Source organism: Salvelinus fontinalis, chromosome 30, assembly GCF_029448725.1.
Source record: "Salvelinus fontinalis isolate EN_2023a chromosome 30, ASM2944872v1, whole genome shotgun sequence".
In the NCBI taxonomy this organism is placed as follows: domain Eukaryota; kingdom Metazoa; phylum Chordata; class Actinopteri; order Salmoniformes; family Salmonidae; genus Salvelinus; species Salvelinus fontinalis.
Genome location: NC_074694.1, coordinates 28,742,881 through 28,770,642, shown reverse-complemented (window position 1 = coordinate 28,770,642; position 27,762 = coordinate 28,742,881). Strand labels below are relative to the sequence as shown.

General features: G+C 41.5%; 3 protein-coding genes across 3 annotated transcripts; 2 read left to right on the top strand and 1 right to left on the bottom strand.

The window, feature by feature from the left end:
* Positions 1–1,922: 1,922 nt before the first annotated feature.
* LOC129828965 (transcription factor MafF-like) lies at positions 1,923–7,500 on the bottom strand. The gene is made up of 3 exons (XM_055890312.1): positions 7,174–7,500; positions 5,574–5,660; positions 1,923–5,472 (listed from the first exon to the last, which is right to left on the bottom strand). Exons 2-3 carry the CDS (start codon positions 5,604–5,606, stop codon positions 5,029–5,031), a joined length of 477 nt encoding a protein of 158 aa, XP_055746287.1. The 5' UTR covers positions 5,607–5,660; positions 7,174–7,500; the 3' UTR covers positions 1,923–5,028.
* A 434-nt stretch (positions 7,501–7,934) lies between these two features.
* On the top strand, positions 7,935–12,646 carry tomm22 (translocase of outer mitochondrial membrane 22 homolog (yeast)). The gene is made up of 4 exons (XM_055890313.1): positions 7,935–8,236; positions 9,557–9,675; positions 10,536–10,653; positions 11,653–12,646. The coding sequence occupies exons 1-4, from the start codon at positions 8,153–8,155 to the stop codon at positions 11,725–11,727; spliced, it is 396 nt and encodes a 131-aa protein (XP_055746288.1). The 5' UTR covers positions 7,935–8,152; the 3' UTR covers positions 11,728–12,646.
* Positions 12,647–12,921: 275 nt separating this feature from the next.
* Positions 12,922–27,039, top strand: dmc1 (DNA meiotic recombinase 1). The gene is made up of 13 exons (XM_055890311.1): positions 12,922–13,382; positions 13,702–13,746; positions 13,959–14,105; positions 14,270–14,352; positions 14,468–14,520; positions 14,658–14,699; positions 14,831–14,903; positions 18,410–18,501; positions 24,999–25,072; positions 25,267–25,381; positions 25,530–25,590; positions 25,726–25,842; positions 26,003–27,039. The coding sequence occupies exons 1-13, from the start codon at positions 13,326–13,328 to the stop codon at positions 26,070–26,072; spliced, it is 1,029 nt and encodes a 342-aa protein (XP_055746286.1). The 5' UTR covers positions 12,922–13,325; the 3' UTR covers positions 26,073–27,039.
* Positions 27,040–27,762: the final 723 nt, after the last annotated feature.

Below are 27,762 nucleotides of genomic sequence, written 5' to 3'. Positions count from 1 at the left end.
TCTCATACATTGTAGCCTGACAGTTTGGAAGAACTGGCCAAAACAGCGTGATCAAAAACTACAGTGCATTCGGAAAGTATTCAGACCCGTTGACCGTTTCCACATTTTGTTATGTTACAACAATCTAAAATTAATTAAATTGATGTCCTCATCAATCGGCACACTACCCCATAATGACAAAGCAAAAACAGGTTTTTAGTAATGTTTGTTAATTTATTACAAATATTAAATTTACATAAGTATTCAGACCCTTTAATCAGTACTTTGTTGAAGCACCTTTGGCAGTGATTACAGCCTCTCGTCTTCTTGGGTATGACGCTACAAGTTTGGCACCAATATTTTGAGAGTTTTTCCCATTCTTCTCTGCAGATCCTCTGAGGCTCTGTCAGCCTGGATAGGGAGCGTCGCTGCCCAGCTATTTTGAGGTCTCTCCAGAGATGTTCAATCGGGCTCTGGCTGAGCCAATCAAAGACATTCAGAGACTTGTCCTGAAGCCACTCTTGCGTTGTCTTGGCTGTGTGCTTAGTCGTTGTTCTGTTGGAAGGTGATCGCCCCAGTCGGAGGTCCTGAGCGCGCTGGAGCAGGTTTTTTATCAAGGATCTCTCTGTACTTTGCTCCGTTCATCTTTCCCTCAATCCTGACTAGTCTCCCAGTCCCTGATGCTGAAAAACAGCCCCATAGCATGATGCTACCACCACCATGCTTCACCTAAGATGGCGTAGCAGTGCAGACGTTGTTTGTCGTTCTCCCGTTTAAATTTGTGTTTTTTTCGTCTTTCTTTGTGAAATATGTTATCTCTTTTTCCATGTTTTAAATTAAATATACCTTCCGGCAACTCGCCTCACCCAATGTGATACACCATTTGCACACACTGTACATAGACTTTTTCTATTGTGTTATTGACTGTACGTTTGTTTATTCCATGTGTAACTCTGTGTGGTTTGTGTAGCACTGCTTTGCTTTATCTTGGCCAGGTCACAGTTGTAAATGAGAACTTGTTCTCAACTGGCCTACCTGGTTAAATATAGGTGAATTAAAAAAAGTGATGGTGCCAGGTTTCCTCCAGACATGATGCTTGGAATTCAGGCCAGAGTTAAATCTTGGTTTCATCAGACCAGATAATCCTGTTTCTCATGGTCAGAGTCCTTTAGATGCTTTTTGGCAAACCCCAAGCGGGCTGTCATGTGCTTTTCACTGAGTAGTGGCTTCTGTCTGGCAACTCTACTATATAGGCCTGATTGGTGGTTGCAGAGATGGTTGTCTTTCTGGAAGGTTCTCCCAACTCCACAGAGGAACTCTGGGGTTCTGTCAGAGTGACCACCAGGCCCTTCTCTCAGGCCCATCTCCCCCAATTGCTCAGTTTGGCTGGGTGGCCAGCTCTAGGGTGAGTTGGGGGTTCCAAACTTCTTCCACTTAAGAATGATGGAGGTCACTGTGTTCTTGGGGACCTTCAATGCTGCAGAAAGTTTTTGGTATCCTTCCCCAGATCTGTGCCTCGACACAATCCTGTCTCAGAGCTCTACGGACAATTCCTTCGACCTCATGGCTTGGTTTTTGCTCTGACATGCACTGTCAACTGTGGGACCTTATATACAGGTGTGTGCCTTTCCAAATGTCCAGTCAATTGAATTTACAACAGGTGGACTCTAATCAAGTTGCAGAAACATCAAGGATGATCAATGGAAACAGGATGACCCGAGCTCAATTTCAAGCCTCATAGCAAAGGGTCTGAATACTTATGTAAATAAGGTATTTCTGTTTGTTAAAACAATATCTAAAACCTTTTTGCGCTTTGATTATGGGGTATTGTGTGTAGATTGAAGACAAATATTTAATCAATTTTAGAAGGCTGTAACATAAAATCAAGGGGTCTGAATACTTTCCGAATGCACTGTATACAGTATAAATGATAAATCACACCATTTTATGTACAATATATACAACATTTATTTCAATTATTAATATATAAAATAGACAATGTACTTAATTTTCACCATAGAAAAAATACATGTAATAAATACAAAGACCATTTTTGTTTTGCGGTATAACAAAACATCCAGCACAATTTGACAATAATCTTAGATGAGACATTAGATATTACTGAGGATAAATGCTATGCAACATTGATATTGAGCAGATAGCTAAATATATCTTACAGGAGTAATCAACACAATGTCACTATTGACAATTTAAATCATATTGCTATTACTTTCGGAACATTAAGTCAACCCCAGTCTAATAAGAGTCAGCAGGGGTTTATTGATAAATCATGGATGTTACAAGGTTTTCAATTGAATTAAGCACCACCTCATATCGGTCCTCTTCTCCTTCCTCATTCACCTCCCAAACCCTCTTCTACCACCACATCTTTCCTTCATATCCTGTTATCCCTTTCTTTTTCATCTCAGCCTCATTCTTTTATTCCTTTACCATTCTTTTCCTTCGTTCTTTCTCCTTACAGTGTTACTCTCCCTCTCTAGCCATTTCAGAAAACGTGAAATAAAATGTATCATAAATAACAATACGTATCATCACCTTGGTACTCGATAGAAAAATAATATCCCTACAACAAGCCACTCGACTCACTATGAAATTAGTACAAATATGGTGTACACGCATACTAAAATCATCTTACAGCAACATGACCATCGGCTTTTAGCATATCTAAACAGCTCATTACGACAGTTAAACATTACACAAATAATCGTCACACACTCAGTACAACAATTAGACGTGAGAATTTCCCCAAACTAGTCATACGCAGGTATTTGAAACATACATTACACCACAGCACTCATTAGCTTTTGTAATATCTATTCTTTAAATACAAATAAAATAGAATACCTCTGAATAAATGTTCGCTCAAACATTTGTCTCTTGTATAAACATTACAAAATAATATAAAGGAATGTATCAATAGATTTTTGCATTGACATAGTATTCTACGAGATGTGGATTTTTCAACTGTTTCCAGCAATGACCAACTACAACCAAAGCCGTTTATAACAAACCAAAATGTGCACTGTGCAGTTGAAAAACACCCATGTAGCCACTACAAACGGCAACACAGTGAAGCACAATAGTATCGACACACAAGAGTACAGATGAACAACACTCGAAGACATGTACAGATGTCAACTGTGATGCCGTTTAAAACGCAAAGCTTGCATTGGAAGAAGCTGCGGAAGAGTCTGATTAACCCAGACATTGTGTAGCGGGGCTAGATGCCATGCTAGAAGGCAGAGCGCTAGCCGGCTCAGCCTGTTGAGTAGCAGTATCAGAGAGCACCAGCAGCAAGACTGGCTTTGTCGAGGGATGTTGTCTATGTCCCTGTTTTGCACGCCTGTCATGCCTCAGCCGGACTCGTCAGCAGTCATGTTTCCTCAACTGCACATCTGTATGAGTCTGTATGTATGTTGGCTGGGTTTAGAGTGAGTATTTGTCACTGAACACCTTACTTGTGTGTGTGTGTGTGTGTGTGTGTTTGTGACAGGGTTTCCGTTAGCCGGTAATAGCCGGCTTTTGGCAGATAACTAAAATTGCCGCCGGCCTATTGTCCTGGAGAAGGAAAATCCCATTGTGAAAATGCATTTTAGCCTATTTATTGATTGAAATACCAGTCGATCTAGCGCAAGAGCTGCTGCTACAGCTCATCAAACAGCTTGTTTGTTGCTGCTGGAGTGAAACGTGCTACTATAAGCCCAATCACTGCACAACAATTCTATATGCAATCTTGTGTTAAAAACAGTTTTGATGGTCATGATTAAAAATAGCTACTATTTTTATTTATCAACTGTTAATTGAAGCGCACTTCCCATTCAAGTGCATAGGCAACTAGACAGGCTTCAGCGTGTCAACACACCACTTTGCAATGAGCAGGAGGCAGTATGTATTTTGAAAACATATACTTAATTGTTTGAAACGGGAACATTTTACTACACATTATGAGGCATGTCTTACCTTGCTTCAAAGTAGCCTAGCCAAAATCCAACCAAACATGCAGGCAATTCTTTTCTAAAGACTTCCATATTCTATTGAAACCAGTAGCCTATTTCTCATGTTCTACTGGTTTTCAGATCAACCTTCTTTCATTGTCCAGTAGCCGAAAGGCACAATCCTAGTCATATAAGCAGTCCATGCTAGTTGTTGCATCTTTAGAGGTCCACTCTTTCTAAATTTCTAACGGATATTTTCAACTCTGTCTCATGAAACCGCTCGCATGTGTGGTGTGCTTTTGACAACTATTTTTTCCTAACAATGGTATTATGGAACGAACATTCGCACATAGCCTACTGCCTTGTGTGGAATTTCTGTGCTTATAATGTGAAGAAATTTGTTTATAATCATTTTAAGCTAAACTTTCAGATCTGTTGCATGAGCCTCATAGCTTTAAAAATTGTGATGTAGCCTAGGCCTACTGGTTGTATGAACTTGGGATCTATCATTCCACAACTGCCCTAGTCTGTTTGGAATAGGCTATTTCTTTCTCACGCAGAATGACAAGCTGACCAATAGAATAGGTCAACTTTTCTACTATGGGGGATAGTAGATTGACATAGGCTATGTTCATTACTCATCTTGTTGGCTGAGGAAAAGTAAATGTGGACAGTTATTCTAACATCTTCAAATTGCGCATCGGAATTCGGTAAGAAGTATTCACATCGTTGCACCCTCGAGTTCAATGTCCCGTTAAGAAGAATAACCATAATCGAAATGTGATTTCTGTCATTCTGAGCACCGTGGGTGGACGCCCTAATCAGGTTACACACCCAATACATATGGGTCCGGTAAACGTCTTAAATGTCCGGTAAATTAAAACACTGCCGGTTAAAGGTCTGGCGTCACATTTTCCTAACGGAAACCCTGGTGTGCGAGTGTATGTGTATCATCCTAAGCGCATGAGTTTCATAAGTGCCTATTTGTCTGTGTTCCTCCAATCCTCCAGGGCTCTCCATGTGTCTGCCTGTGTGTGTGTCTATATGAGAGTATGTGCGTGCATGAGTCCCTCCCCAGCCCGATCGGTTCCTCCTAGGAGCCCCCCTGCTCTCTTTGGACGTGGGCCTGTGGCGGGGTCTTCACTATGGTAATGACCGAGGCTGTGTTCAAGCGTGGGGCCGTAGCCAGGATGTTACCTCCTCCAGACTCTAACCCACGGGCGAACCTCTGCAGGGCAGCCAGCCTGGCCCCCAGGCCCTCCAGCTCTCTCCTCATCCCAGCGTTCTCCACACCCAGCCTCTCCACCTCCCTCTGGAGCTCCTTCTTCTGCTGCTCCAGGGCCTCGCGCTGGGACACGCGCTTCACCCGGCAGCTAGCCGCGTAGCCACGGTTCTTCAGGGTGCGCCGGCGCTGCTTGAGCTTCTGGACCTCCTCGCGGGATAGACCCCGTAGGTGGAGGTTGAGCTCCCGTACAGACAAGGACATGAGCTCGCTGTCCGACAACACCGGAACATTCTCACCACACTCCCGCTTCACCTGGAGAGGGATTGAGAGTTTGACCATTTTCTTTGCAAAGTATGTGTAAAATGTACTTTAAAATTGAATAAACTCCAAACTTAAATGTTTTGTAATTCTACCTTCAGGGCTTTGCTGCTTCTTTCTGACGTCATGGTCTGGCTTTATCCTCTTTCTCCGACACCAGTAAACACAGATTTACAGACGATCTACAAGAGAGGGAGTGAGAGAAAGGCCATTCAATTAAGTTGAAGCACTTAAGAAATATTAATTTCACATGTTCCCCTATATACTGCTTGGTATAGTAGGATATAAAGATATTCAATCTTGGACTGAAGATTTTCTTTTGGAAAAAAATAAATAAGAAAAAAACATGCCACACAATTTTTGAAAGTTGAAGATTTCTCCCAGCTGGAATCGTGGAGGGAAGTTAGGCCTATCATGTGCCCATCCCACATTGCTCAAAGCAGGTGTTCCCCTCAAACACTAGTAACCACTTCTTCCTAACACTCATAGCAGGACTGGCCTCTCCAAAACATGAATTGGTAATAATACAGTAATAACCTAATGGATTGGACATAGTGCTTTTCCAAATGCTCAAAGCAAGGTTCATTGGAGGCTGGCTTGGTTGTACTCTTGCATGTGAAACTCAGCATTCTGAGGATATTTATATATTTTTTTAACATTCTAATATCTTAACTATTCAGGACAAATGACATCCGTGTTTTGATTGTTACTTTATCAGTTATTCTTGTCTTTGATGTAAGCTATCCTCACCATGTTGTCATAATCATTCACAACCTTACATTGTCTAGTCTAATAATGATTGATAATAATGATTGTTCTAAAACTAAAGAAAGACTGATGAGTTTGCTTTCGGTGGATTCTCGACCTTACCGTTTTCTGAAATGCGTGGGAAGTGACTGTACACTCAACGACTGTCCTACCACGAGGCGCCGTTGTAAACCGATATGACCATTTCATAAAGTCATAGTGATTCAGCAATAAGCTGCCCACCGCTAGTGTCTGACGGGCGACTACAATCACTCTCTTACATGCATTTTGTCAAAAAAACTCCATTAAATATTTAACATACATGTTTTCTCAAATTCTCAATTTAAAGCAGTATTTTGTACCTAATAATAGTGTTGTAACACAATACAGTGCTGACGTTAGATGTCGACCAAATGACGTTTCAATACATCATTAAAAACTAGCTGAGAAGCAGAAACACAAAGCTATATTTACCGTTCAAAATATATTGTTGTTTCATAAACCGACTTCCGTTATTAACGAAATTAAAGATGCCTGCCTAGGTAAACATTTAATTCTCAATAACAATCCACCCATTTCCTTATACGGAAGGGAGCTGGCGAGCTAGGTGCGCCATGCTACGCTAACTCGATGCGATAGTAAACACACCGCCATTGCAAGTGCGCAGGTGGCCACCCATTTCTTTTAGCAACGTTTAAAACGTTAATTTTATGAGAACCTACACAATTTTAAACAGAACACTATTTATCGAGTATAATACCTGACACGCATCTACGATATGTAAATAGTGAATGTGGTCGTGTCTTTGTTGCCAAATTGTAACCATTTCGCAAGGCTAACTAAACAACATGCTAACGTTAGCTAGTACTCCAGCTAGCATATTAGCCAGCAACATGGATTAGCCAATGCTAGGTGGCTAACCAGAAAAGCAAACAGCTGCCTACTTACTTGTCCTTGGCTATGTCGTTGGAGAGTACCAGCTGCCAGTCCTTCAGTTGTCAACACAATTGTATAAACAAATGTTTTTAAAACACGGAGAAACGTCAAATACTGTGTTCAGTCGAAGCGAGTCAAGCGACAAAATGTCAGTTCGCCTTTTCCCGGAATTACTCTGTTCTGTGGGGTTGGATTCTTTCATTCACAAAAAACACAGTTACAATGACGTAAACTCTAAAGAATGAGGGTGGATCCCGCCCGCCCCCAGCGTACGAGATGGAAGGATGTAAACAATAAGGATTCCCTGCGTCCCAAACTTTTCCATGATGAAGACCTGCCTCTCCTTTCCTTCCTTATTGATTTAGAAAGGCACTGCATGGAAAAGGAAAATAGATTAGGGAAGAATGACATTCCAAAGGAATAGTCAGCTGCATTTGCTGCTTGCTCACTTAGTGAATGTTAGTGAAAATTACTTTCATGTTTATAAAAGTGAAATAAAAAGCAACAACCTGAAATTCCAATAATGCTTATAGAAAGGGGAAAGGCTTACTCCTTACGAATATATTGCATTTGGAAATAAAACATGTTGAGGCTCTTCTTATAGTGGATTACTAGCCCAAAGACCACCATTTCTAATACAGAAATACTATAAACTGGATCTTCATAACAGATTTTATTTTCTATAGTTTTTTGTTCAATCCCGAAACACACTATTAGACCTCTCGTACAACAGAGGGCGCAATTTATTTTAGCTAGCCAGGCAAGTAACCATTTTTTCCGTCATCCAACGCACATGTAGCTTCTAACCGAGTGACCTCAGATTGTCGCAGGACCAATGCTCACCTCCTGGGTCCAACATTTATGCAAGCCGGGGCCAACGCAATAATTCCACGATAAAACATTAAAATACTGATTTGCCCTTCCACCAATTGAGGTACATTTTAAATTAGCTAAACACACCGGCTAGTAAGCGGCGCGAGAACAGTTTTCCATGGCTGGAATCGAAGAGCTATCACCGGCTGCGGGCCCAGTCGAGACCCGTCCCCCAGAAGGCGAGATTGATGAAGATGAAGAGGTAAAGATGAATGGAAACTTGACACATGTCACCCCGTAACTGTCATGCACGATCATACGTACAGTTTCACTTGAGTGGTATGCCTATTTAACTAGCTAGCTAGCTGTAGCTACTCAGGCTCATTCGTTATGCGAGTAATTGCTAGCTAGTTTGCTAACGTTAGCGTGGTAGCTAGCTATCTAACTGTCACATGTACAGCTATAATATCTGTTTTACATATCTGTACTGTAATTGACTGTATTGTAAATGTAATTCAATTAAAAAAGTCAGATGTCCCATGGTGTGGGTACCTTGTAGGAATTGTCTAAAACGCTCATGTGTCATTCAGTAATCTGTAGCTTACAGTACTAACTAGTACCCCAACAGAACTGGTTACTTTTGAGACATTAAAATATTTAATTAATGTAGTTCATGTTACTATACACTATATATACAAAAGTATGTGGACACCCCTTCAAATGAGTGGATTCGGATATTTCAGCCTCGTCCAATGGCATTGGACGAAGTGGAAAAACATTCTCAGGAGAGATGAATCACGTTATATTTTCTGGCAGTCCGACGGACGAGTCTGGGTTTGGCAGATGCCTAGGAGAACGCTACCTGGACGAGTCTGGGTTTGGCAGATGCCTAGGAGAACGCTACCTGCCCGAATGCGTAGTGCCAACTGTAAAGTTTGGTGGTTGGCGGAATAATGGTCTGGGGCTGTTTTCCATGGTTTGGGCTGGGCCCCTTAGTTCCAGCAAAGGGAAATGTTAACGCTACAGCCTATAATGACATTCTAGACGATTCTGTGTATCCAACTTTGTGGCAACAGTTTGGGGAAGGCCCTTTCCTGTTTCAGCATGACAATGCCCAGGTGCGCAAAGCAAGGTCCATACAGAAATGGTTTGTTGAGATCGTTGTGGAACAACTTGACTAGCCTGCACAAAGCCCTGACCTCAACCCCATCGAACACCTTTGGGATGAATTGGAACGGCGACTGCGAGCCAGGACTAATCGCCCAACATCATTGCCCGACCTCACTAATGCTCTTGTGGCTGTCTACCTAGTTTGTTGGCAGAATTTGGGATGAGCTGTTGTAACAAATTTTCCATAACACTAGTGTACCTAGTGGAAAGCCTTCCCGGAAGAGTGGAGGTTGTTACAGCAGCAAAGGAGGGGACCAACTCCATATTAATGCCCATGATTTTGGAATGAGATGTTCGACGAGCAGGTATCCTCATACTTTTGGTCATTTAGTGTACCTCCATTATTTTATTGGGTCTAAAATAACCATGTTATCTGTGTTGTAGTAACTTCCTTGTGTCTCCCTTCCCTCAGCTGGATGAGACTATTCTGGAGAGGCTGTGGGGCTTGACTGAGATGTTCCCTGATACACTGCGCTCTGCGGCTGAGGTGACCGCATCGGGCTCAGTCACTGTGGCCAAGAAGCTGTACAGGTAAATGTTCTCCTAAAAACTGCTGCTGCTGCTCTGGATGTATCAGCAGCCTTAGAGTAGACCTCTCGTTTTAGATCTTCATCTACCCCATTCATAGACGCTAACTACCTTTAGTGCCTATTGACGATAGTGTCTGGGGTAGTTTTGTAAAGAGCGCCGACGCTTGCCCGAAATGTTAACACGCATCACTTGTGGTATGGTTTTGTAAACATAAGGAAAGTATCTTTCATATCAACAAGAAATAATAATAATAATAGTAATAAAAGGTGACATTTCTACACCTTTATGGGGTTAGGGGTCCAACATGGCCAAATTTCCATGTTACAGCACTTGTTTACGGAAAACAGACGGAAGACAGAGTCCAAATACCTATGCTAATGAGCTATTTGCATCTCCAAACAGAAGACGGACGCCACAAACGTGAGAAATACTGTCAGCTGCAACTGTTAAAACAGTAAATGTATATTTTGCATTTGTGAAATTATTTTGATGTGATATGATAGCAATTGAAAATCGATTCACGTTTAGGTGGATTAGATCATTTGCTTCTAAACAGAAAATGTAAGGTCCTTGGACTATAACTATTAACGTTAGGCTCCTTTAGTCCATTATTGGGCTAATCTTCACAATACACACAGACAATGAGGACGGAGCTGTGTGTGGATGGAGCACTATATTGCATTCACAGTTCTGAACAGCTCTGTATTCCAAGGACTGTTTTCCCTGCCTGCCCCTGATCTTGCCAAGGACAATCAGTTAGGCCTTCTCTGTGTTTATTATCTACTCCAGTTCTCTCTCCATGTCTGTTTGTTATTTTACCCCCACCTTTCCATCTCCCCTCTTGCCTCTGTGTTTCTTAGTTTCTCCCGTGCTGCCCTGTGGGTGGGCACTACCTCGTTCATGATCCTGGTCCTTCCGGTGGTGTTTGAGACTGAGAGACTACAGCTGGAGCAGCAGCAGCTACAGCAGCAGAGACAGGTACTGTACTATCCCACTGACAGACGATGTTCAGTTCCAAATACACAACTTAGACCCTACTATTATGGTCTTGGCTCTTGTTTATGTCTAAAGAAACAAATGCAATATGGCCAAAAGTACACACAAATTGTCTAGCATATCAGACAGCAAGGTGTAGATATAATCATATAGCTACAGTGAGCTCCAAAAGTATTGGGACCGTGACACAGCACCATGATTATGGATAGTGAGTGAATCGTGAATAATAACGATGAGTGAGAAAGTTAGACGCACTAGTATCATACCACCAAAACATGCTAACCTCTCACCATTACAATAATGGGAGGTTAGCATGTTTGGGGGGGGTTATGATATTTATGCCTCTAACTTTCTCACTCATCATTATTCACGATTCATTCAAGATTATTCGTCATCCTGGTAGCATCCACATGAATGTAGAATTGTTTAGAAACATTCTATTCTTATTTACAATAAAAGTGACTCCAATGACACTACTTTATTTACCATTCATTTCTATTGGGCACAAAATAATCTTAAACAAAACCAAAACAAACAGCAAAAGCATCCAACAATGTTGTAAGGTCACAAGCTTGATGTAATCATTGCGTGCTAGGTTTTTTATTACCAAATACTAAACTTTTGACTACTTTAATGCACTTAAGTGAATTTGTCCCAATACATTTGGTGCCCTAAAATGGGGGGGGCTATGTACAAAAAGTGCTGCAATATGGATGTAAATACCTTCAAATGAAAGATAACAGTATGCACTTAAACCTCATAGTCATTGTATAATTTCAAATCTGAAGTGCTGGAGTACAGAGCCAAAACATCAACAAAATTGTCACTATCCCAATACTTTTGGTGCTCACTGTATACCTATCCTATACTTTTCGATCTACGTGAAAAGGGTTGGATTTGGAATTGGGCAAATCACTCTTTCATTAGGATCTGCATGTTGTCAATGAACAAATGTTTTTGTGACGCCCCTTCCTTGTGTAGATCCTGTTGGGCCCCAATGCAGGGATGTCAGGTGGGATGCCAGGGCTGATGCCTCCCGCTCCAGTGAAAATGTGATCGATGTCCCTCCGACAGCCTTAGCGCTTCAATCAATGAGGGAGAGTGGAGGCTTGGAAGGAGAGAGAGAGACAAAGAAGAGGATATAAAGCTGCATCTGGTCAGCACATGTGCTCCTTCCAACATCCAGGATTGGCCATTTAAGGAGATTAGAGGAGGATGATGTCACTTCATGGGTGTTGCAATAACGAATGTCCCGTTCGCTGTCTCTCTTACTCGACATCCTGCAGAGACTTCTGCACATTCTTCTGAGCACTGTTTTTACTTAATTTCCTTTTTTATACATAGCGATATAAATATGTATGTGTTCCAGGGGATTTGGATCAGGTGGATAATTGAAGAAATTGGGAAATTATTGTGGTTATAAGAGGTTACCAATAGTTTGTGTGTGGTCTGAATATTTTTTTTTCTTTTCATTTTGGTCTGTAGCTACATATGGCCTTGAAACTGTTGTAACCTGTGGTTTAAACCTTTGGGTTGGGAACATGTTCATTCCACTTGTATGTGGGAAAATCATGGTATGACTGACATCATATCTCCGTCATATTCACAATCACAGCTGGTCATTGAGATCTATAGTGTCTGCTGGTTTTGCAAAAGCATTGGTGATAAGAGTATGTATGTCACGTGTCTGTCACGTGTCGCTTGAGACATTGTTTCATTTGTGGGCATTAAAGCCATAAAAAAAAATCATCACAAAAAGTATATTTTGATAAGATTCAAACAGCACTTTCCCTGCATACTGTATAACTCTAAAGATATTATGTCAATGTACACATAGTCCTGTCAAGCCTGAGAGAATGTCAGTTACTTTTTTCTATTGTCACTTTGGAATGTATGTTCTCTTAACTTTGCAACGAGCAAATTCTGTCTTGTGTGTTCAACCTAACGGCAGGAATAAAAACACCAACGAAATGGACATTAGAAAAAAAGTTGTATTATCATATATGCTAGATGGGTGCAGGGAAATGTAACGCATTTCCTCTTTACGTTTAACTTGTTAGAGAAGGAAAGTCACCTACATGTAAATAATCTATCAGAGACATTACATTTATATACTGTAGTAAAGTACAGGTATCTTACAGATAAATGCTACAAATTGACTGTGGCTTTTGTGCATTAAGATCAGTCACTACCAAAGATTGTTGCTGAGGAGAGCATGAGAGCATCTCGCGTGTACAGTTTGACATTTCACTTGATTGTTGCTGATGAGAGAGCATCTCATGAGCGTAACTTTTATGATTGACAGTTCTCAACTTTCAGCACGAGCGTCAAACATTCCCGCCACCTCAATAAGAAATCTCAGGTGGCAAGTAATTTTTCAACTTGATAAGGTCATCATTAGCGTTGCAACATTTTACAGGTTTGTCAAGTTAGTGAAAGAAGCAACCTCATTCTGTAGATGTTGATAACATCTTTCAGGAGCCATAGCTGACGTTGGGTAGCTAACAGATCGCTTGCTGACATTGCAAGAAATGTTATTTCCCCTGCCCCATTTATTAACTGGTAGCTTATAACGTTAGCTAGCAGCTATCTCGCTGAAACAAAAAAAAACATCTAGTTCAAGAGCTACTAGTAGCTACATTGCGCTAATCAAGATGAAAGCCGCCGAGGATCAAGTTGTGGAGGATGAGGCCGGATACCAAGACGATGAGGTAACCTGCCTAAGCTAGCTAATGTTAGCTTGCTTGCTAGCCTGGCTGTGGTTGTCAGTTTTGTTTGAAACTAGCATTCTCGTTAGCTACTACTAGCTAGCTACAGTACATGTTATTTTTTCCCCAGGTAGAATGGATTGTTGTAGCTAGTAAGTTATCTGTCACTCATTGTTAATCATTCATAACATAGCTAGCTAATATATTGTTTGGTAGTGGTAGCTCAATTTCTACACTACTTTCATCTAGCCTAAGTCAGTGGCAGAATATTTTACTTCTCAACATGGTTTCAAACACGTTTTGTCATGTTCTTTACCCACAGGAGTCATTTTTCCAAGACATAGACACCCTACAGAAGCATGGAATTGTGAGTATATCTGAAACCAAGGTCTAGGAAAGTAGTCTGCCCTGACCCTTGAGTGTATATAGAAACTTCGTCATAGGTCAGTTGGTAGATAAACTCAAGATTAAACCTCAAAGCTAATAAGTAAAAAAAAAAAAAAAAAACTTCTTCTATTCTCTCCCACCACCACCCCTTTCTCTCCCCCCTTCCATCCCACCCTACATCCATCCATTCAGAACATGGCAGATTTAAAGAAGCTAAAGTCTGTGGGTATCTGCACAGTAAAGGGGATCCAGATGACCACACGCAGAGCCCTGTGTAACATCAAGGGTCTTTCAGAAGCAAAGGTGGACAAGATCAAAGAGGCTGCTGGGAAAATTCTGGTGAGAGACTCAGCTGAGTCACCTTCAGCATAGAGGACTTTGGTGTCTCATGATTAGTTTAATTGTCAAGTCCCTAAAGATTTGGTTTGGGGATGAGGTATGGAAGACATGAATCAAATAAACTTCAGTTGACATGTTTTCATTTGCTCTTGTGTTCATTGTAGACCAATGGTTTCCTGACAGCATTTGAATATAGTGCGAAGAGGAAACAAGTGTTCCACGTCATGACTGGAAGCCTGGAGTTTGAGTTAAGATTCGCCCCAACATGCTCAACCTTTCATATTAATACATTTTCCTGAGTCATATTACGGTATAATACAGTACTCCTATTTTTCCTCTTCATCTGTCGGTCTGCTCTGCAGTAAACTACTTGGGGGAGGTATGGAGAGCATGGCAATCACTGAGGCATTTGGAGGTGAGCTCTGTTTCTGACTGTGTGTCCCTCAGTCAAAGATATGATTAATCTCATGCTCATGATGTATAAGACCCGACCTGGGTCAAATATAAAACATGTTTTTGTCACACTTTAACAGTACAGTTTTTATCCCTCAGAGTTTCGGACAGGCAAGACCCAGCTCTCTCATACACTATGTGGTAAGTGAATGGCTGAGGGTTTTTTCTGTAGTCCCAGATTTTCCAGTCCTGGAAGTCAGTTTTCTGAAATTTATAGATATTCTTCCATGGTTGGTTCTTTTCATTTAGACCTTGTCTCTGTTGTTCTTCAGTCACAGCCCAGCTTCCTGGAGAGGACGGCTACACAGGAGGAAAAGTCATCTTCATCGACACAGAGAACACCTTGTATCCAAATTTATCTGAGCTCTAATCTATAAAGCCAGATTTGCATCAATATAAACCCATGTAATAATTCAGGGAGAGAGAACGTTTTTGTAATGTTACCCGTATATATTCTGTGTTGGTGTTAAAGTTAGGTGAACATTCAGTTAAAGTCGAGCAGAATTGATCTAGAACGTAGTTACAATGTTCTCAGAATATTAATATTGTAGACTCGTTTTATGGGAAGGTTCAAGAACATTCATGTGTCCAGTTTTCTGAGGGTTAGGAGAATATTCCATCAGTGTCACATCAAACATACACAGACAGGGTTCATATGGTCATGAAAACTCTGGAAAGTCATGGAATATTGAAATGTTATTTTTTTCAGACCTAAACAGTTTTAGAAAATTATAAAACCAGAAAAGTTGAGGAAAAGTCATGGACATTCATTTCATGATTTCTGTTAATGGTATTAATTTATGCACATTTAAAAAATATTTTATCATATATATAAATCAACACATCAGCCAGGATAGGTTTGTCACTTAAGCACATCTGTGTTTGTGCGCATCACCTGCATATGTGCGAGATGAGTGGGCCGTTGCTCAAGGAGAGAGAGACAGTCGGACATTGCAGCAGCAGGTAGACGGGCCTATAAAGTATGATGGAGAACAGACGAATAACTAGGTAGCCAGATGAATAATATATTGTACCCTTTAGTTAACGGTTAAGCTATTATTAGCAAGTGTTATTATTTTAGTCATGTCCCCAAAAAGTTTCCACCGACACTCGCAAATAAGGCCATACAAAATTGCAAAACTTTTTGGGAGCGATTCATATGATTAATTGAAACAATTATTTTTTGACGAAACAAACAACTCACTTAACGATTGTATAAGTTGGGATTGGGTTCAACCGCGGTGAATCAAATCATTTGAATCCAAATAATAATTTGTGAAACGTGAACATTAATTTTAGGAAAAAATATTAGATGTAGCCTTTTCGATTATGTGGCTTCAAAACTTGTTTTGTAGATACTTCCAGTTGATTTGGGCAACCAAGCTATTGCAACTCAATAGATGCTAGTCAGCCTGCAAAGTGAACACTACGGTAGCTAAGATACAGTGCATTCGGAAAGTATTCAAAAACAATCTACATACAATACCCTATAGTGACAAAGCAAATTTATTACAAATAAAAACCTTAAATATCACATTTACGGCCTCCCGGGTGGCGCAGTGGCCTAACGCACTGCATCGCAGCGCCAGCTGCGCCACCAGAGACTCTGGGTTCGCGCCCAGGCTCTGTCGCAGCCGGCCGCGACCGGGAGGTCCGTGGGGCGACGCACAATTGGCCTAGCGTCGTCCGGGTTAGGGAGGGTTTGGCCGGTAGGGATATCCTTGTCTCATCGCGCACCAGCGACTCCTGTGGCGGTAAGGGCGCAGTGCGCGCTAACCAAGGGAGCCAGGTGCACGGTGTGTCCTCCGACACATTGGTGCGGCTGGCTTCCGGGTTGGAGGTGCGCTGTGTTAAGAAGCAGTGCTGCTTGGTTGGGTTGTGTTTCGGAGGACGCATGGCTTTCGACCTTCATCTCTCCCGAGCCCGTACGGGAGTTGTAGCGATGAGACAAGATAGTAATTGTTAGCAATTGGATACCACGAAAAGGGGGTAAAATTTATTTTAAAAAACACAAAAAATCGCATTTACATAAGTATTTAGACCCATTACTCAGTTGTTGAAGCACCTTTGGCAGCGATTACAGAGCCTTGAGTCTTCTTGGGTATGACACTACAAGCTCGGCACACCTGTATTTGAGGAGTTTCTTCCATTCTTGTCTGCAGATCATTTCAAACTCTGTCAGGCTGAATGGGGAGCGTCGATGCAAAGCTATTTTCAGGTCTCTCTAGAGATGTTCGATCGGGTTCAAGTCCGGGCTCTGGCTGGGCCACTCGAGGACATTCAGAGACTTGTCCTGAAGCCACTCCTGCGTTGTCTTGGCTGTGTGCTTAGGGTCGTTGTCCTGTTGGAATGTGAACCTTCGCCGCAGTCTGAGGTCCTGAGCACTCTGGAGCAGGTTTTCATCAAGGATCTCTCTGTACTTTGCTCCGTTCATCTTTCCCTCGATCCTGACTAGTCACCCAGTCTCTGCTGCTGAAAAACATCCCCACAGCATGATGGTGTCACCACCATGCTTCACCGTAGGGATGGTGCCAGGTTTCCTCCACATGTGACGCTTGGCATTCAGACCAAATAGTTCAATCTTGGTTTCATTAGACCAGAGAATCTTGTTTTTGCATGGTCTCATTGAAAACTACAAGCGGGCTGTCATGTGCCTTTTACTGAGGAGTGACTTCCATCTCCCCACTCTACCCTAAAGGACTGATTGGTGGAGTGCTGCAGAGATGGTTGTCCTTGTGGAAGGTTCTCCCATCTCCACAGAAGAACTCTGGAGCTCTATCAGAGTGACCATCGGGTTCTTGGTCACCTCCCTGACCAAAGCCCTTCTCCGATTTCTCAGTTTGGCCGGGCGGCCAGCTCTAGGGAGAGTCTTGGTGGTTCCAAACTTATTTTATTTAAGAATGACGGAGGCCACTGTGTTCTTGGGGACCTTCAATGCTGCAGACATTTTTTGTACCCTTCCTCAGATCTGTGCCTCGACACAATCCTGCCTCTTGAGTTCTACGGACAATTCCTTCGACCTCGTGTCTTGGTTTTTGCTCTGACATGCACTGACAACTATGAGACGTTTAATTGACAGGTGTGTGCCTTTCCAAATCATGTCCAATCAATTGAATTTACCACAGGTGGACTCCAATCCATTTTTTTAAATACATTTGCAAAAAATTCTCAAAACCTGTTTTCGCTTTGTCATTATGGGGTATTGTGTGCAAAGCTGTTATCAAGGCAAAGGGTGGCTACTTTGAAGAATCTCAAATATAAAATATAGTTTGATTAGTTTAACACTTTTTTGGTTACTACATCATTACTATATGTGTTATTTCATAGTTTTGATGTCCACTATTATTCTACAATGTAGAGAATAGTCGAAATAAAAAAAATTGTAGGTGTGTCAACTTTTGACTGGTACTGTATATTCTGAGAACATGACAACCATGTTCTGTGTATGTTTGGTGGGACGTTGATGGAATTTTATTTTAACCTACAGAAACTGGACACATGAATGTTCTTGCAACGTTCCCATGAATTGTATCTAGAACATTAGTATCTTAAGTTCTGAGAACATGGTAACCACGTTCTGGGTAAGTTCTATTTAACATTAAGGGAATGGTGTCTTCGAAACATTCCCTGCACATCACAGAAACATTCCCATGAAAACGTTAGTTAATGAGCCTCTTAAGGGAACATTCTCTAAAGTTGTGAGAACATTTGTTGTTAGCTGGGAAATCACCTGTACCTTTGCAAGTATTTCTGAGGATATTGGGTCATAAGTATCAGTGTTTTTATTCACGACTCAACCATTAGTCTCTTACGAAATCCTATGTTTTCCTTAACCTAATGTGACCCTCTAGTCGTCCAGACAGACTGAAGGACATAGCAGACAGGTTCAATGTCGACCATGATGCTGTGCTGGACAATGTGTTATACGCCCGAGCCTACACCAGTAAGACATCTAACTTAGTCATTAAACAGTACCTCTCTCATCATTACTGCCTAAACCTGAGAACATATTGTCTGAGGAAAGCAGTCACAATCTTAGATATACATTTTATTTTTATTTTTTTAATTTCACCTTTATTAACCAGGCAGGCCAGTTGAGAACAAGTTCTCATTTACAACTGCGACCTGGCCAAGATAAAGCAAAGCAGTGCGACACAAACACAGAGTTACACATGGAATAAACAAACGTATATCAAACACAATATAAAAATCTATATACAGTGTGTGCAAATGTAGTAAGATTAGGGAGGTAAGGCAATAAATAGGCCATACTGGCGAAAACATTCAAATTTAGCAATTAAACACTGGAGTGATAGATGTGCAGAAGATGAATGCGCAAGTTGAGATATTGGAGTGCAAAGGAGCAAAAAAATAAATAACAATATGAGGATGAGGTAGTTGGGTGGGCTATTTACAGATGGGCTGTGTACAGGTGCAATGATTGGTAAGCTGCTCTGACAGCTGATGCTTAAAGTTAGTGAGGGAGATATAAGACTCCAGCTTCAGTGATTTTTGCAATTCGTTCCAGTTCCAGGCAGCAGAGAACTGGAAGGAAAGGCAGGCAAAGAAGGAGTTGTCTTTGGGGATGACCAGTGAAATATACCTGCTGGAGCACATGTTACGTGTGGGTGCTGCTATGGTGACCAGTGAGCTGAGATAAGGCGAGGCTTTACCTAGCAAAGACTTATAGATGACCTGGAGCCAGTGGGTTTGGCGACGAATATGAAGCGAGGGCCATCCAACGAGAGCATAAAGGTCGCAGTGGTGGGTAGTGTATGGGGCTTTGGTGACAAAACGGATGGCACTGTGATAGACTACATCCAAATTGCTGAGTAGAGTGTTGGAGGCTATTTTGTAAAATACATCGCCGAAGGATCGGTAGGATGGTCAGTTTTACGAGGGTATGTTTAGCAGCATGAGTGAAGGATGCTTTGTTGTGAAATAGGAAGCTGATTCTAGATTTAATTTTGGATTGGAGATGCTTAATGTGAGTCTGGAAGGAGAGTTTACAGTCTAACCAGACACCTTGTTACAGTTGAAGTAAGAAGTTTACATACACCTTAGCCAAATACATTTAAACTCAGTTTTTCTGAATTCCTGACATTTAATCCTAGTAAAAATTACCTGTCTTAGGTCAGTTAGGATCACCACCTTATTTTAAGAATGTGAAATGTCAGAATAATAGGAGAGAGATTTATTTATTTCAGCTTATATTTCTTTCATCACATTACCAGTGGTTCAGAAGTTCACATACACTCAATTAGTATTTGGTAGCATTGCCTTTAAATTGTTTAACTTGGGTCAAATGTTTCAGGTAGCCTTCCACAAGCTTTCCACAGTAAGTTGGGTGAATTTTGGCCCATTCCTCCTGACAGAGCTGCTATAACTGAGTCAGGTTTGTAGGCCTCCTTGCTCGCACACGCTTTTTCAGTTCTGCCCACAAAGTTTCTATAGGATTGAGGTCAGGGCTTTGTGATGGCCTCTCCAATACCTTGACTTTGTTGTCCTTAAGCCATTTTGCCACAACTTTGGAAGTATGCTTGAGGTCATTGTCCATTTGGAAGACCCATTTGAGACCAAGCTTTAACTTCCTGACTGATGTCTTGATGTTGCTTCAATATATCCACATAATTTTCTTTCCTCATGATGCCATGTATTTTGTGAAGTACACCAGTCCCTCCTGCAGAAAAGCACCCCCACGACATGATGCTGCCACCCCAGTGCTTCAAGGTTGGGATGGTGTTCTTCGGCTAGCAAGAATACCCCTTTTTCCTCCAAGCATAACGATGGTCATTATGGCCAAACGGTTCTATTTTTGTTTCATCAGACCAGAGGACATTTCTCCAAAAAATACGATCTTTGTCCCCATTTGCAGTTGCAAACCGTAGTCTGGCTTTTTTATGGCGGTTTTGGAGCAGTGGCTTCTTCCTTGCTGAGTGGCCTTTCAGGTTATGTCAATATAGGACTTGTTTTACTGTGGATATAGATACTTTTGTACCTGTTTCCTCCAGCATCTTCACAGGGTCCTTTGCTGTTGTTCTGGGATTGATTTGCACAAAGTACGTTCAACTCTAGGAGACAGAATGCGTCTCCTTTTTGAGCGGTATGATGGCTGCGTGGTCCCTTGGTATTTATACTTGCGTACTATTGTTTGTTCAGATGAACGTGGTACCTTCAGGTGTTTGGAAATTGCTCCCAAGGATGAACCAGACTTTTGGAGGTCTACAATTTGTTTCTGAGGTTTTGGCTGATTTCTTTTGATTTTCCCATGATGTCAAGCACTGAGATGGAAGGTAGGCCTTGAAATACATCCACAGGTACACCTCCAATTGACTCAAATGATGTCAATTAGCCTATCAGAAGCTTCTAAAGCCATGACATCATTTTCTGGAATTTCTGGAAGCTGTTTAAAGGCACAGTTAACTTAGTGTATGTAAACTTCTGACCCACTGGAATTGTGATACAGTGAAATAATCTGTCTGTCAACAATTGATGGAAAAATGACTTGTCATGCACAAAGTAGATGTCCTAACCAACTTCCCAAAACTATAGTTTGTTAACAAGAAATTTGTGGAGTGGTTGAAACATTTGTTTTAATGACTAACTTAAGTGTATGTAAACATCCGACTCCAACTGTATTTGTAGTTGTCCACATATTCTAAGTCAGAACCGTCCAGAGTAGTGATGCTAGACGGGCGGGCGGGAGCGGCCAGCAATTGGTTGAAGAGCATGTATTTAGTTTTACTTGCATTTAAGAGCAGTTGGAGGCCACGGAAGGAGTGTTGTATGGCATTGAAGCTCGTCTAGAGGTTTGTTAACTTCTCTAGGATAGGGGGCAGTATTTTCACGTTTGGATGAGAAGCATAACAAATTCAACTGCCAGTTACTCATCCCCAGAAGATAAGATATGCATATTGTTAGTAGATTTGGATAGAAAACACTCTGAAGTTTCTAAAACGGTTTGAATCATGTCTGTGAATATAACATAACTTATTTAGCAGGTGAAACCCCTAGGACAAACCATTCAGATTTTCTTTTTGAGGTCACTCTTTTCAATGGATTTTCATTGGGAATACAGATTTCTAATTGACCTTCTTGCAGTTCATACCGCTTCCACTGGATGTCAACAGTCTTTAGAAATTGGCTGAGGGTTTTTCCTTTGTGTAATGAAGAAGTACGGCCATTTTGAATCAGGGTCACTTGTTGTGTACTGTTAGATAGAGGCGCGTGACCAGAAAGCATGCTACAGATTGTTTTAATCCTGTATTGAACACAGATCATCCCGTCGTCAATTTTATCGATTATTTACGTAAAAAAATACCTAAAGTTGTATTACAAAAGTAGTTTGAAATGTTTTGGCAAAGTTTACAGGTAACTTTCGAGATATTTTGTAGTCATGTTTCACGAGTTGGAACCAGGGTTTTTCTGGATCAAACGCGCCAAATAAATGGACATTTTGGATATATATCGACGGAATTAATCGAACAAAAGGACCATTTATGATGTTTATGGGACATATTGGAGTGCCAACAACAGAAGCTCGTCAAAGGTAAGGCATGAATTATATTTTTATTTCTGCGTTTTGTGTCGCACCTGCAGGGTTGAAATATGCCTATCTCTCTTTGTTTACAATGGTGCTAACTCAGAAAATAGCATCGTTTGCTTTTGCCAAAAAGCCTATTTGAATTCTGACATGTTGGCTGGATTCACAACAAGTGTAGCTTTCATTTGGTATCTTTCATGTGTGATTTAATGAAAGTTTGATTTTTATAGTAATTTATTTGAATATGGCGCTCTGCATTTTCTCTGGCTTTTGGCCAAGTGGGACGTTAGCGTCCCACATATCCCAGAGAAGTTAACACAGTGTCTAAAGAAGGGCCAGAAGTATACAGAATGGCGTTGTCTGCGTAGAGGTGGATCAGAGAATCATCAGCAGCAAAAGCGACATCATTGATGTATACAGAGAAAAGAGTCGGCCCGAGAATTGAACCCTGTGGCACCCCCATAGAGACTTCCAAAGGTCCGGACAACAGGCCCTCCGATTTGACACACTGAACTCTATCTGAGAAGTAGTTGGTGAACCAGGCGAGGCAGTAATTTGAGAAACCAAGGCTGTTGAGTCTGCTGATAAGAATGCGGTGATTGACAGAGTCGAAAGCCTTGGCCAGGTCGATGAATACGGCTGCACAGTATTGTTTGTTATCGATGGCGGTTATGATATCGTTTAGGACCTTGAGCGTGGCTGAGGTGCACCCATGACCAGCTCGGAAACCAGATTGCATAGCGGAGAAGGTATGGTGGGATTCGAAATGGTCGGTGATCTGTTTAACTTGGCTTTCGAAGACTTTAGAAAGGCAGGATAGGATAGATATAGGTCTGTAACAGTGTGGGTCAAGAGTGTCTCCCCCTTTGAAGAGGGGGATGATCGCGGCAGCTTTCCAATCTTTAGGGATCTCAGACGATACGAAAGAGCGGTTGAACAGGCTAGTAATAGGGGTTATAATAACAATTGCGGCGGATAATTTTAGAAAGAGAGGGTCCAGACGGTTTCATGGAGCTGATTTGTAGGGTTCCAGATTTTGCATCTCTTTCAGAACATCAGCTATCTGGATTTGGGTGAAGGAGAAATGGGGAGGCTTGGGCAAATTGCTGTGGGGGGTGCAGAGCTGTTGACCAGGGTAGGGATAGCCAGGTGGACAGCATTGCCAGCCGTAGAAAAATGCTTATTGAAATTCTCGATTATCATAGATTTATCGTGGGGACAGTGTTTCCTAGCCTCAGTGCAGTGGGCAGCTGGGAGGAGGAGCTCTTATTCTCCATGGACTTTACAGTGTCCCAGAACTTTTGGGAGTTTGTGCTACAGGATGCAAATTTCTGTTTGAAAAAGCCAGTCTTTGCTTTCCTAACTACCTGTGTGTATTGGTTCCTAACTTCCCTGAAAAGTTGCATATCGCGGGGGCTATTCGATGCTAATGTAGTACGCCACAGGATGTTTTTGTGAAGGTCAAGGGCAGTCGATTCTGGAGTGAACCAAGGGCTATATCTGTTCTTAGTTCTACATTTTTTGAATGATGCATGCTTATTTAAGATGGTAAGGAAAGCACTTTAAAATAATAACCAGGCATCCTCTACTGACGGAATGAGGTCAATATTCTTCCAGGATAGCCGGGCCAGGTCGATTAGAAAGGCCTGCTCGCTGAAGTGTTTTAGGGAGCGTTTGACAGTGATGAGGGGTGGTCGTTTGACCGTGGACCCATTACGGACGCAGGCAATGAGGCAGTGATCGCTGAGATCCTGGTTGAAGACAGCAGAGGTGTATTTAGAGGGTAGGGTAGTCCGGATGATATCTATGAGGGTGCCCGTGTTTACGGATTTAGGGTTGTACCTGGTAGGTTCCTTGATAATTTATGTGAGATTGAGGGCATCTAGCTTAGATTGTAGGACGGCCGGGGTGTTAAGCATATCCCAGTTTAAGTTACCTAACAGTACAAACTCTGAAGATAAATGGGGGGCAATTAATTCACATATGGTGTCTAGGGCACAGATGGGGGCTGAGGGTGGTCTATAACACGCAGCAACAGTGAGAGACTTATTTCTGGAAAGGTGGATTTTTAAAAGTAGAAGCTTGAACTGTTTGGGCACAGACCTGGATAGCATAACATAACTCTGCAGGTTATCTCTGCAGTAGATTGCAACTCCACCCCGTTTGGCAGTTCTATCTTGGCGGAAAATGTTGTAGTTGGGAATGGAAATTTCAAAAATTTGGGAGCCTTCCTATGCCAGGATTCAGACATGGCTAGGACATCAGTGTTAGTGGAGTGTGCTAAAGCAGTGAATAAAACAAACTTAGGGAGGAGGCTTCTGATGTTAACATGCATGAAACCAAGGCTTTTACGGTTACAGAATTCAACAAATGATAGCGCCTGGGGAATAGGAGTGGAACTGGGGGCTACAGAGCCTGGGTTAACCTCTACATAACCAGAGGAACAGAGGAGGTGTAGGATAAGGGTACTGCTAAAGGCTATAAGAACTGGTCGTCTAGTGTGTTGGTGACAGAATAAAAGGAGCAGATTTCTGGGCGTGGTAGAATAGATTCAGGGCATAATGTACAGACAATGGTATGGAGGATGTGAGTACAGTGGAGGTAAACCTAGGCGTTGAGTGACGATGAGAGAGGTTTCGTCTCCGGAGGCACCAGTTAAGCCAGGTGAGGTCTCTGCATGTGTGTGGGGTGGGACAAAAGAGCTATCTAAGGCATTTAAAGCGGGACTGAGGGCTCTACAGTGAGTATACATTTAGTTAAGTATACATTTTGAGTCTGTTTCTATTTAAAAAAATAATGTGTACATTTGAAGCTGACTGCTGTGTTTCCTAACTGGTAGTTATGACATCAGACGATTAGGCATTTGTACTGTATACATAATTGGGTTTCAACTTCAGGTGAACACCAGATGGAGCTGTTGGATTTTGTGGCGGCCAAATTCCACGAGGAGGGTGGTGTCTTCAAACTTCTGGTAGTAATGAAAAGAAAAGATAATCAATGTCACTTTTGTTTTGTGATAGTTATATTTTCATATTGTCAACTTCCATCACTGTACCTGTCTTTCGTTAACACTTTAATTAATGCCGACAGGTATAATGCATTATTATGTTTTATACACATTTAGAATGTCTTGTGTCTCTACGTCTTTTCCCTTTCTCCCTTCAGATCATAGACTCCATCATGGCTCTGTTCCGGGTAGATTTCTCTGGCCGAGGGGAGCTGGCAGAGAGACAGCAGAAGCTGGCCCAGATGCTCTCCCGTCTGCAGAAGATCTCTGAAGGTCTGGCGACTTCTCTTGCAGACGTATATGCAAACTATGCATTTAAGTCTGCAGCAGAATAACTGGCAGAAAAAGTCTTGACTTTTGCGTAAACCTTTCATTGATATAGACATATTGATATTCATGTATTCTGCTCTCCTCTCCCTAGAGTACAACGTTGCAGTGTTTGTCACCAACCAGATGACTGCAGACCCTGGAGCTGGGATGTCGTAAGTGACTGTAACTAGATGTAGGAAATAGGGATTGGTTTGAAATTAAACGGAAAGTCAGCAACTCACTCGGCTAAAGTTCTAACAGGTTTTGGCCTGGAGTTCTGATCAGAGGGTTTCTCTTGTCTCTGTCAGGTTCCAAGCTGATCCCAAGAAGCCGATTGGAGGGCACATCCTGGCGCATGCGTCCACCACACGAATCAGCTTGAGGAAAGGACGCGGAGAGTTGAGAATTGCCAAGATATTTGACAGGTAATTAGTCTGAAAGTTCACTCACTCAATATATGTTGTTCTCATTATTCCTTAGTAGTAACAACCCCCCTTGTAAAGAAGTGGTCGAATATGATTTTTCTTGCTTATGGAGAAAGATCTCCCCCCTCATAGCTTAATTATTTTCCATGACCTCCTGCAGTCCTGATATGCCTGAGAACGAGGCCACTTTCGCCATCACTCCAGGGGGAATTGCTGATGCCAAAGAGTGAAAGACCCTCATGGATTTACAAGTAGAAGAGAGGAACCACATACAGTTCTAGGCAGATTTTAGCAAATCGTAATTTTTTGAATTCTGATGAAGACTATTTGTACTATTTGGTGTTTATATGTAAAGTGCCTTCAGAAAGTATTTATACCCCTAGACTCTTCCCACATTTTGTTGTGTTACAAATTGTGATTAAAATAGATTTAATTGTCATTTGTTTTTGTTAACGATCTACACAAAATACACTGTAATGTCAAAGTGGAAGAAAAATGTTAACATTTGTATTAAAAAAAGGGGAAAAAATGGTTTTGATTGTTTTTGCGACTGCACTTGAAGAAATTGATGGGTTCATGATAGGGGCTGCACCAAATGATTGATGTAGTATAATAATTGATTATGCATATGTTGTATTAATAGAAGGGGCAAGGGCTATAAGACCCCTCCCCCACTACATTTATAGGGTCCTGGACTACAGATTAGCAATATATATGCATTATAAGGTTTAATATTGTTCCACAGTTCTTTTCTAGTCTCTACCTCTTATACGAAACGGTCTGAGAGATGTGTGAGTTATTGCAGTCAAAACAGGGTGTCTGTGAGAAAGCACCTCAAGGCTAAAAGAGATTCATAGACACAGAACCCTGCAGGGGAGTGAAGGAGAGATAAGAGACAAGTCAGACATACCACTGTAAGCCACACGGGAGTGGAAAATTACTGCTGAGCCCGTAGAAAACACTGGAACTATTGTTCTCTCCTGCAAGTTTGTATAAATGTATATGCATGGGCTTGGTCTCATGAGTAGAAGGTGTTGACGTAGGCAGTTTCATCGCTAGGGGTTGACTGCAAGCATATTAAAGCAACTTGGACCTTTCCTATTTTGAAGAACTTACTCGGAAACATGCGTGCTATGTTCCCGTTGTCAACTTCTGTCTGCAATTGCATTAATAAAAGTTTTGATTGACTTACTTAAAGATATTGTCTGAATGCTGATTTCACCAATAAGCAAATGACTGACAAGGAACAAGGAACCTACCCCACCAAAATTGTATAAGTTCTTGGCATTTTCCGGATTGACTGACCTTCATGTCTTAAAGTATTGATTGACTGTTGTTACTCTTTGCTTATTTGAGCTGTTCTTGCCATAATGGACTTGGTCTCTTACCAAACAGGGCTATCTTCAAATAGGGCTATCTTCTGTATACCACCCCTACCTTGTCACAACACAACGGATTGGCTCAAACGCATTAAGATGGAAAGAAATACTGTAAATTTACTTTTAACAAGGCACACCTGTTAATCGAAATGCATTCCAGATGACTACCTCATGAAGCTGGTTGAGAGAATGCCAAGCGAGTGCAAAGCTGTCATCAAGGCAAAGGGTGGCTACTTTGAAGAATCTGAAATATAAAATATATTTTGATTTGTTTAACACTTTTTTGGTTACTACATCATTCCATATGTGTTATTTCATAGTTTTGATGTCTTCACTATTATTCTACAATGTAAAGAAAAACCCTTGAATGAATACTGTAGGTGTGTCCAAACCTTGGACTGGTATGGTATACATATCTTTTTAAAGTGTATTTTCCTTTATTATTTTCCACTTATCCTACCACCCTTCCCCTATTTGGAGTAAACTAATGAACATCAAAACATAGCCTTCTACTTCCCGATTATACATACTATATACATTT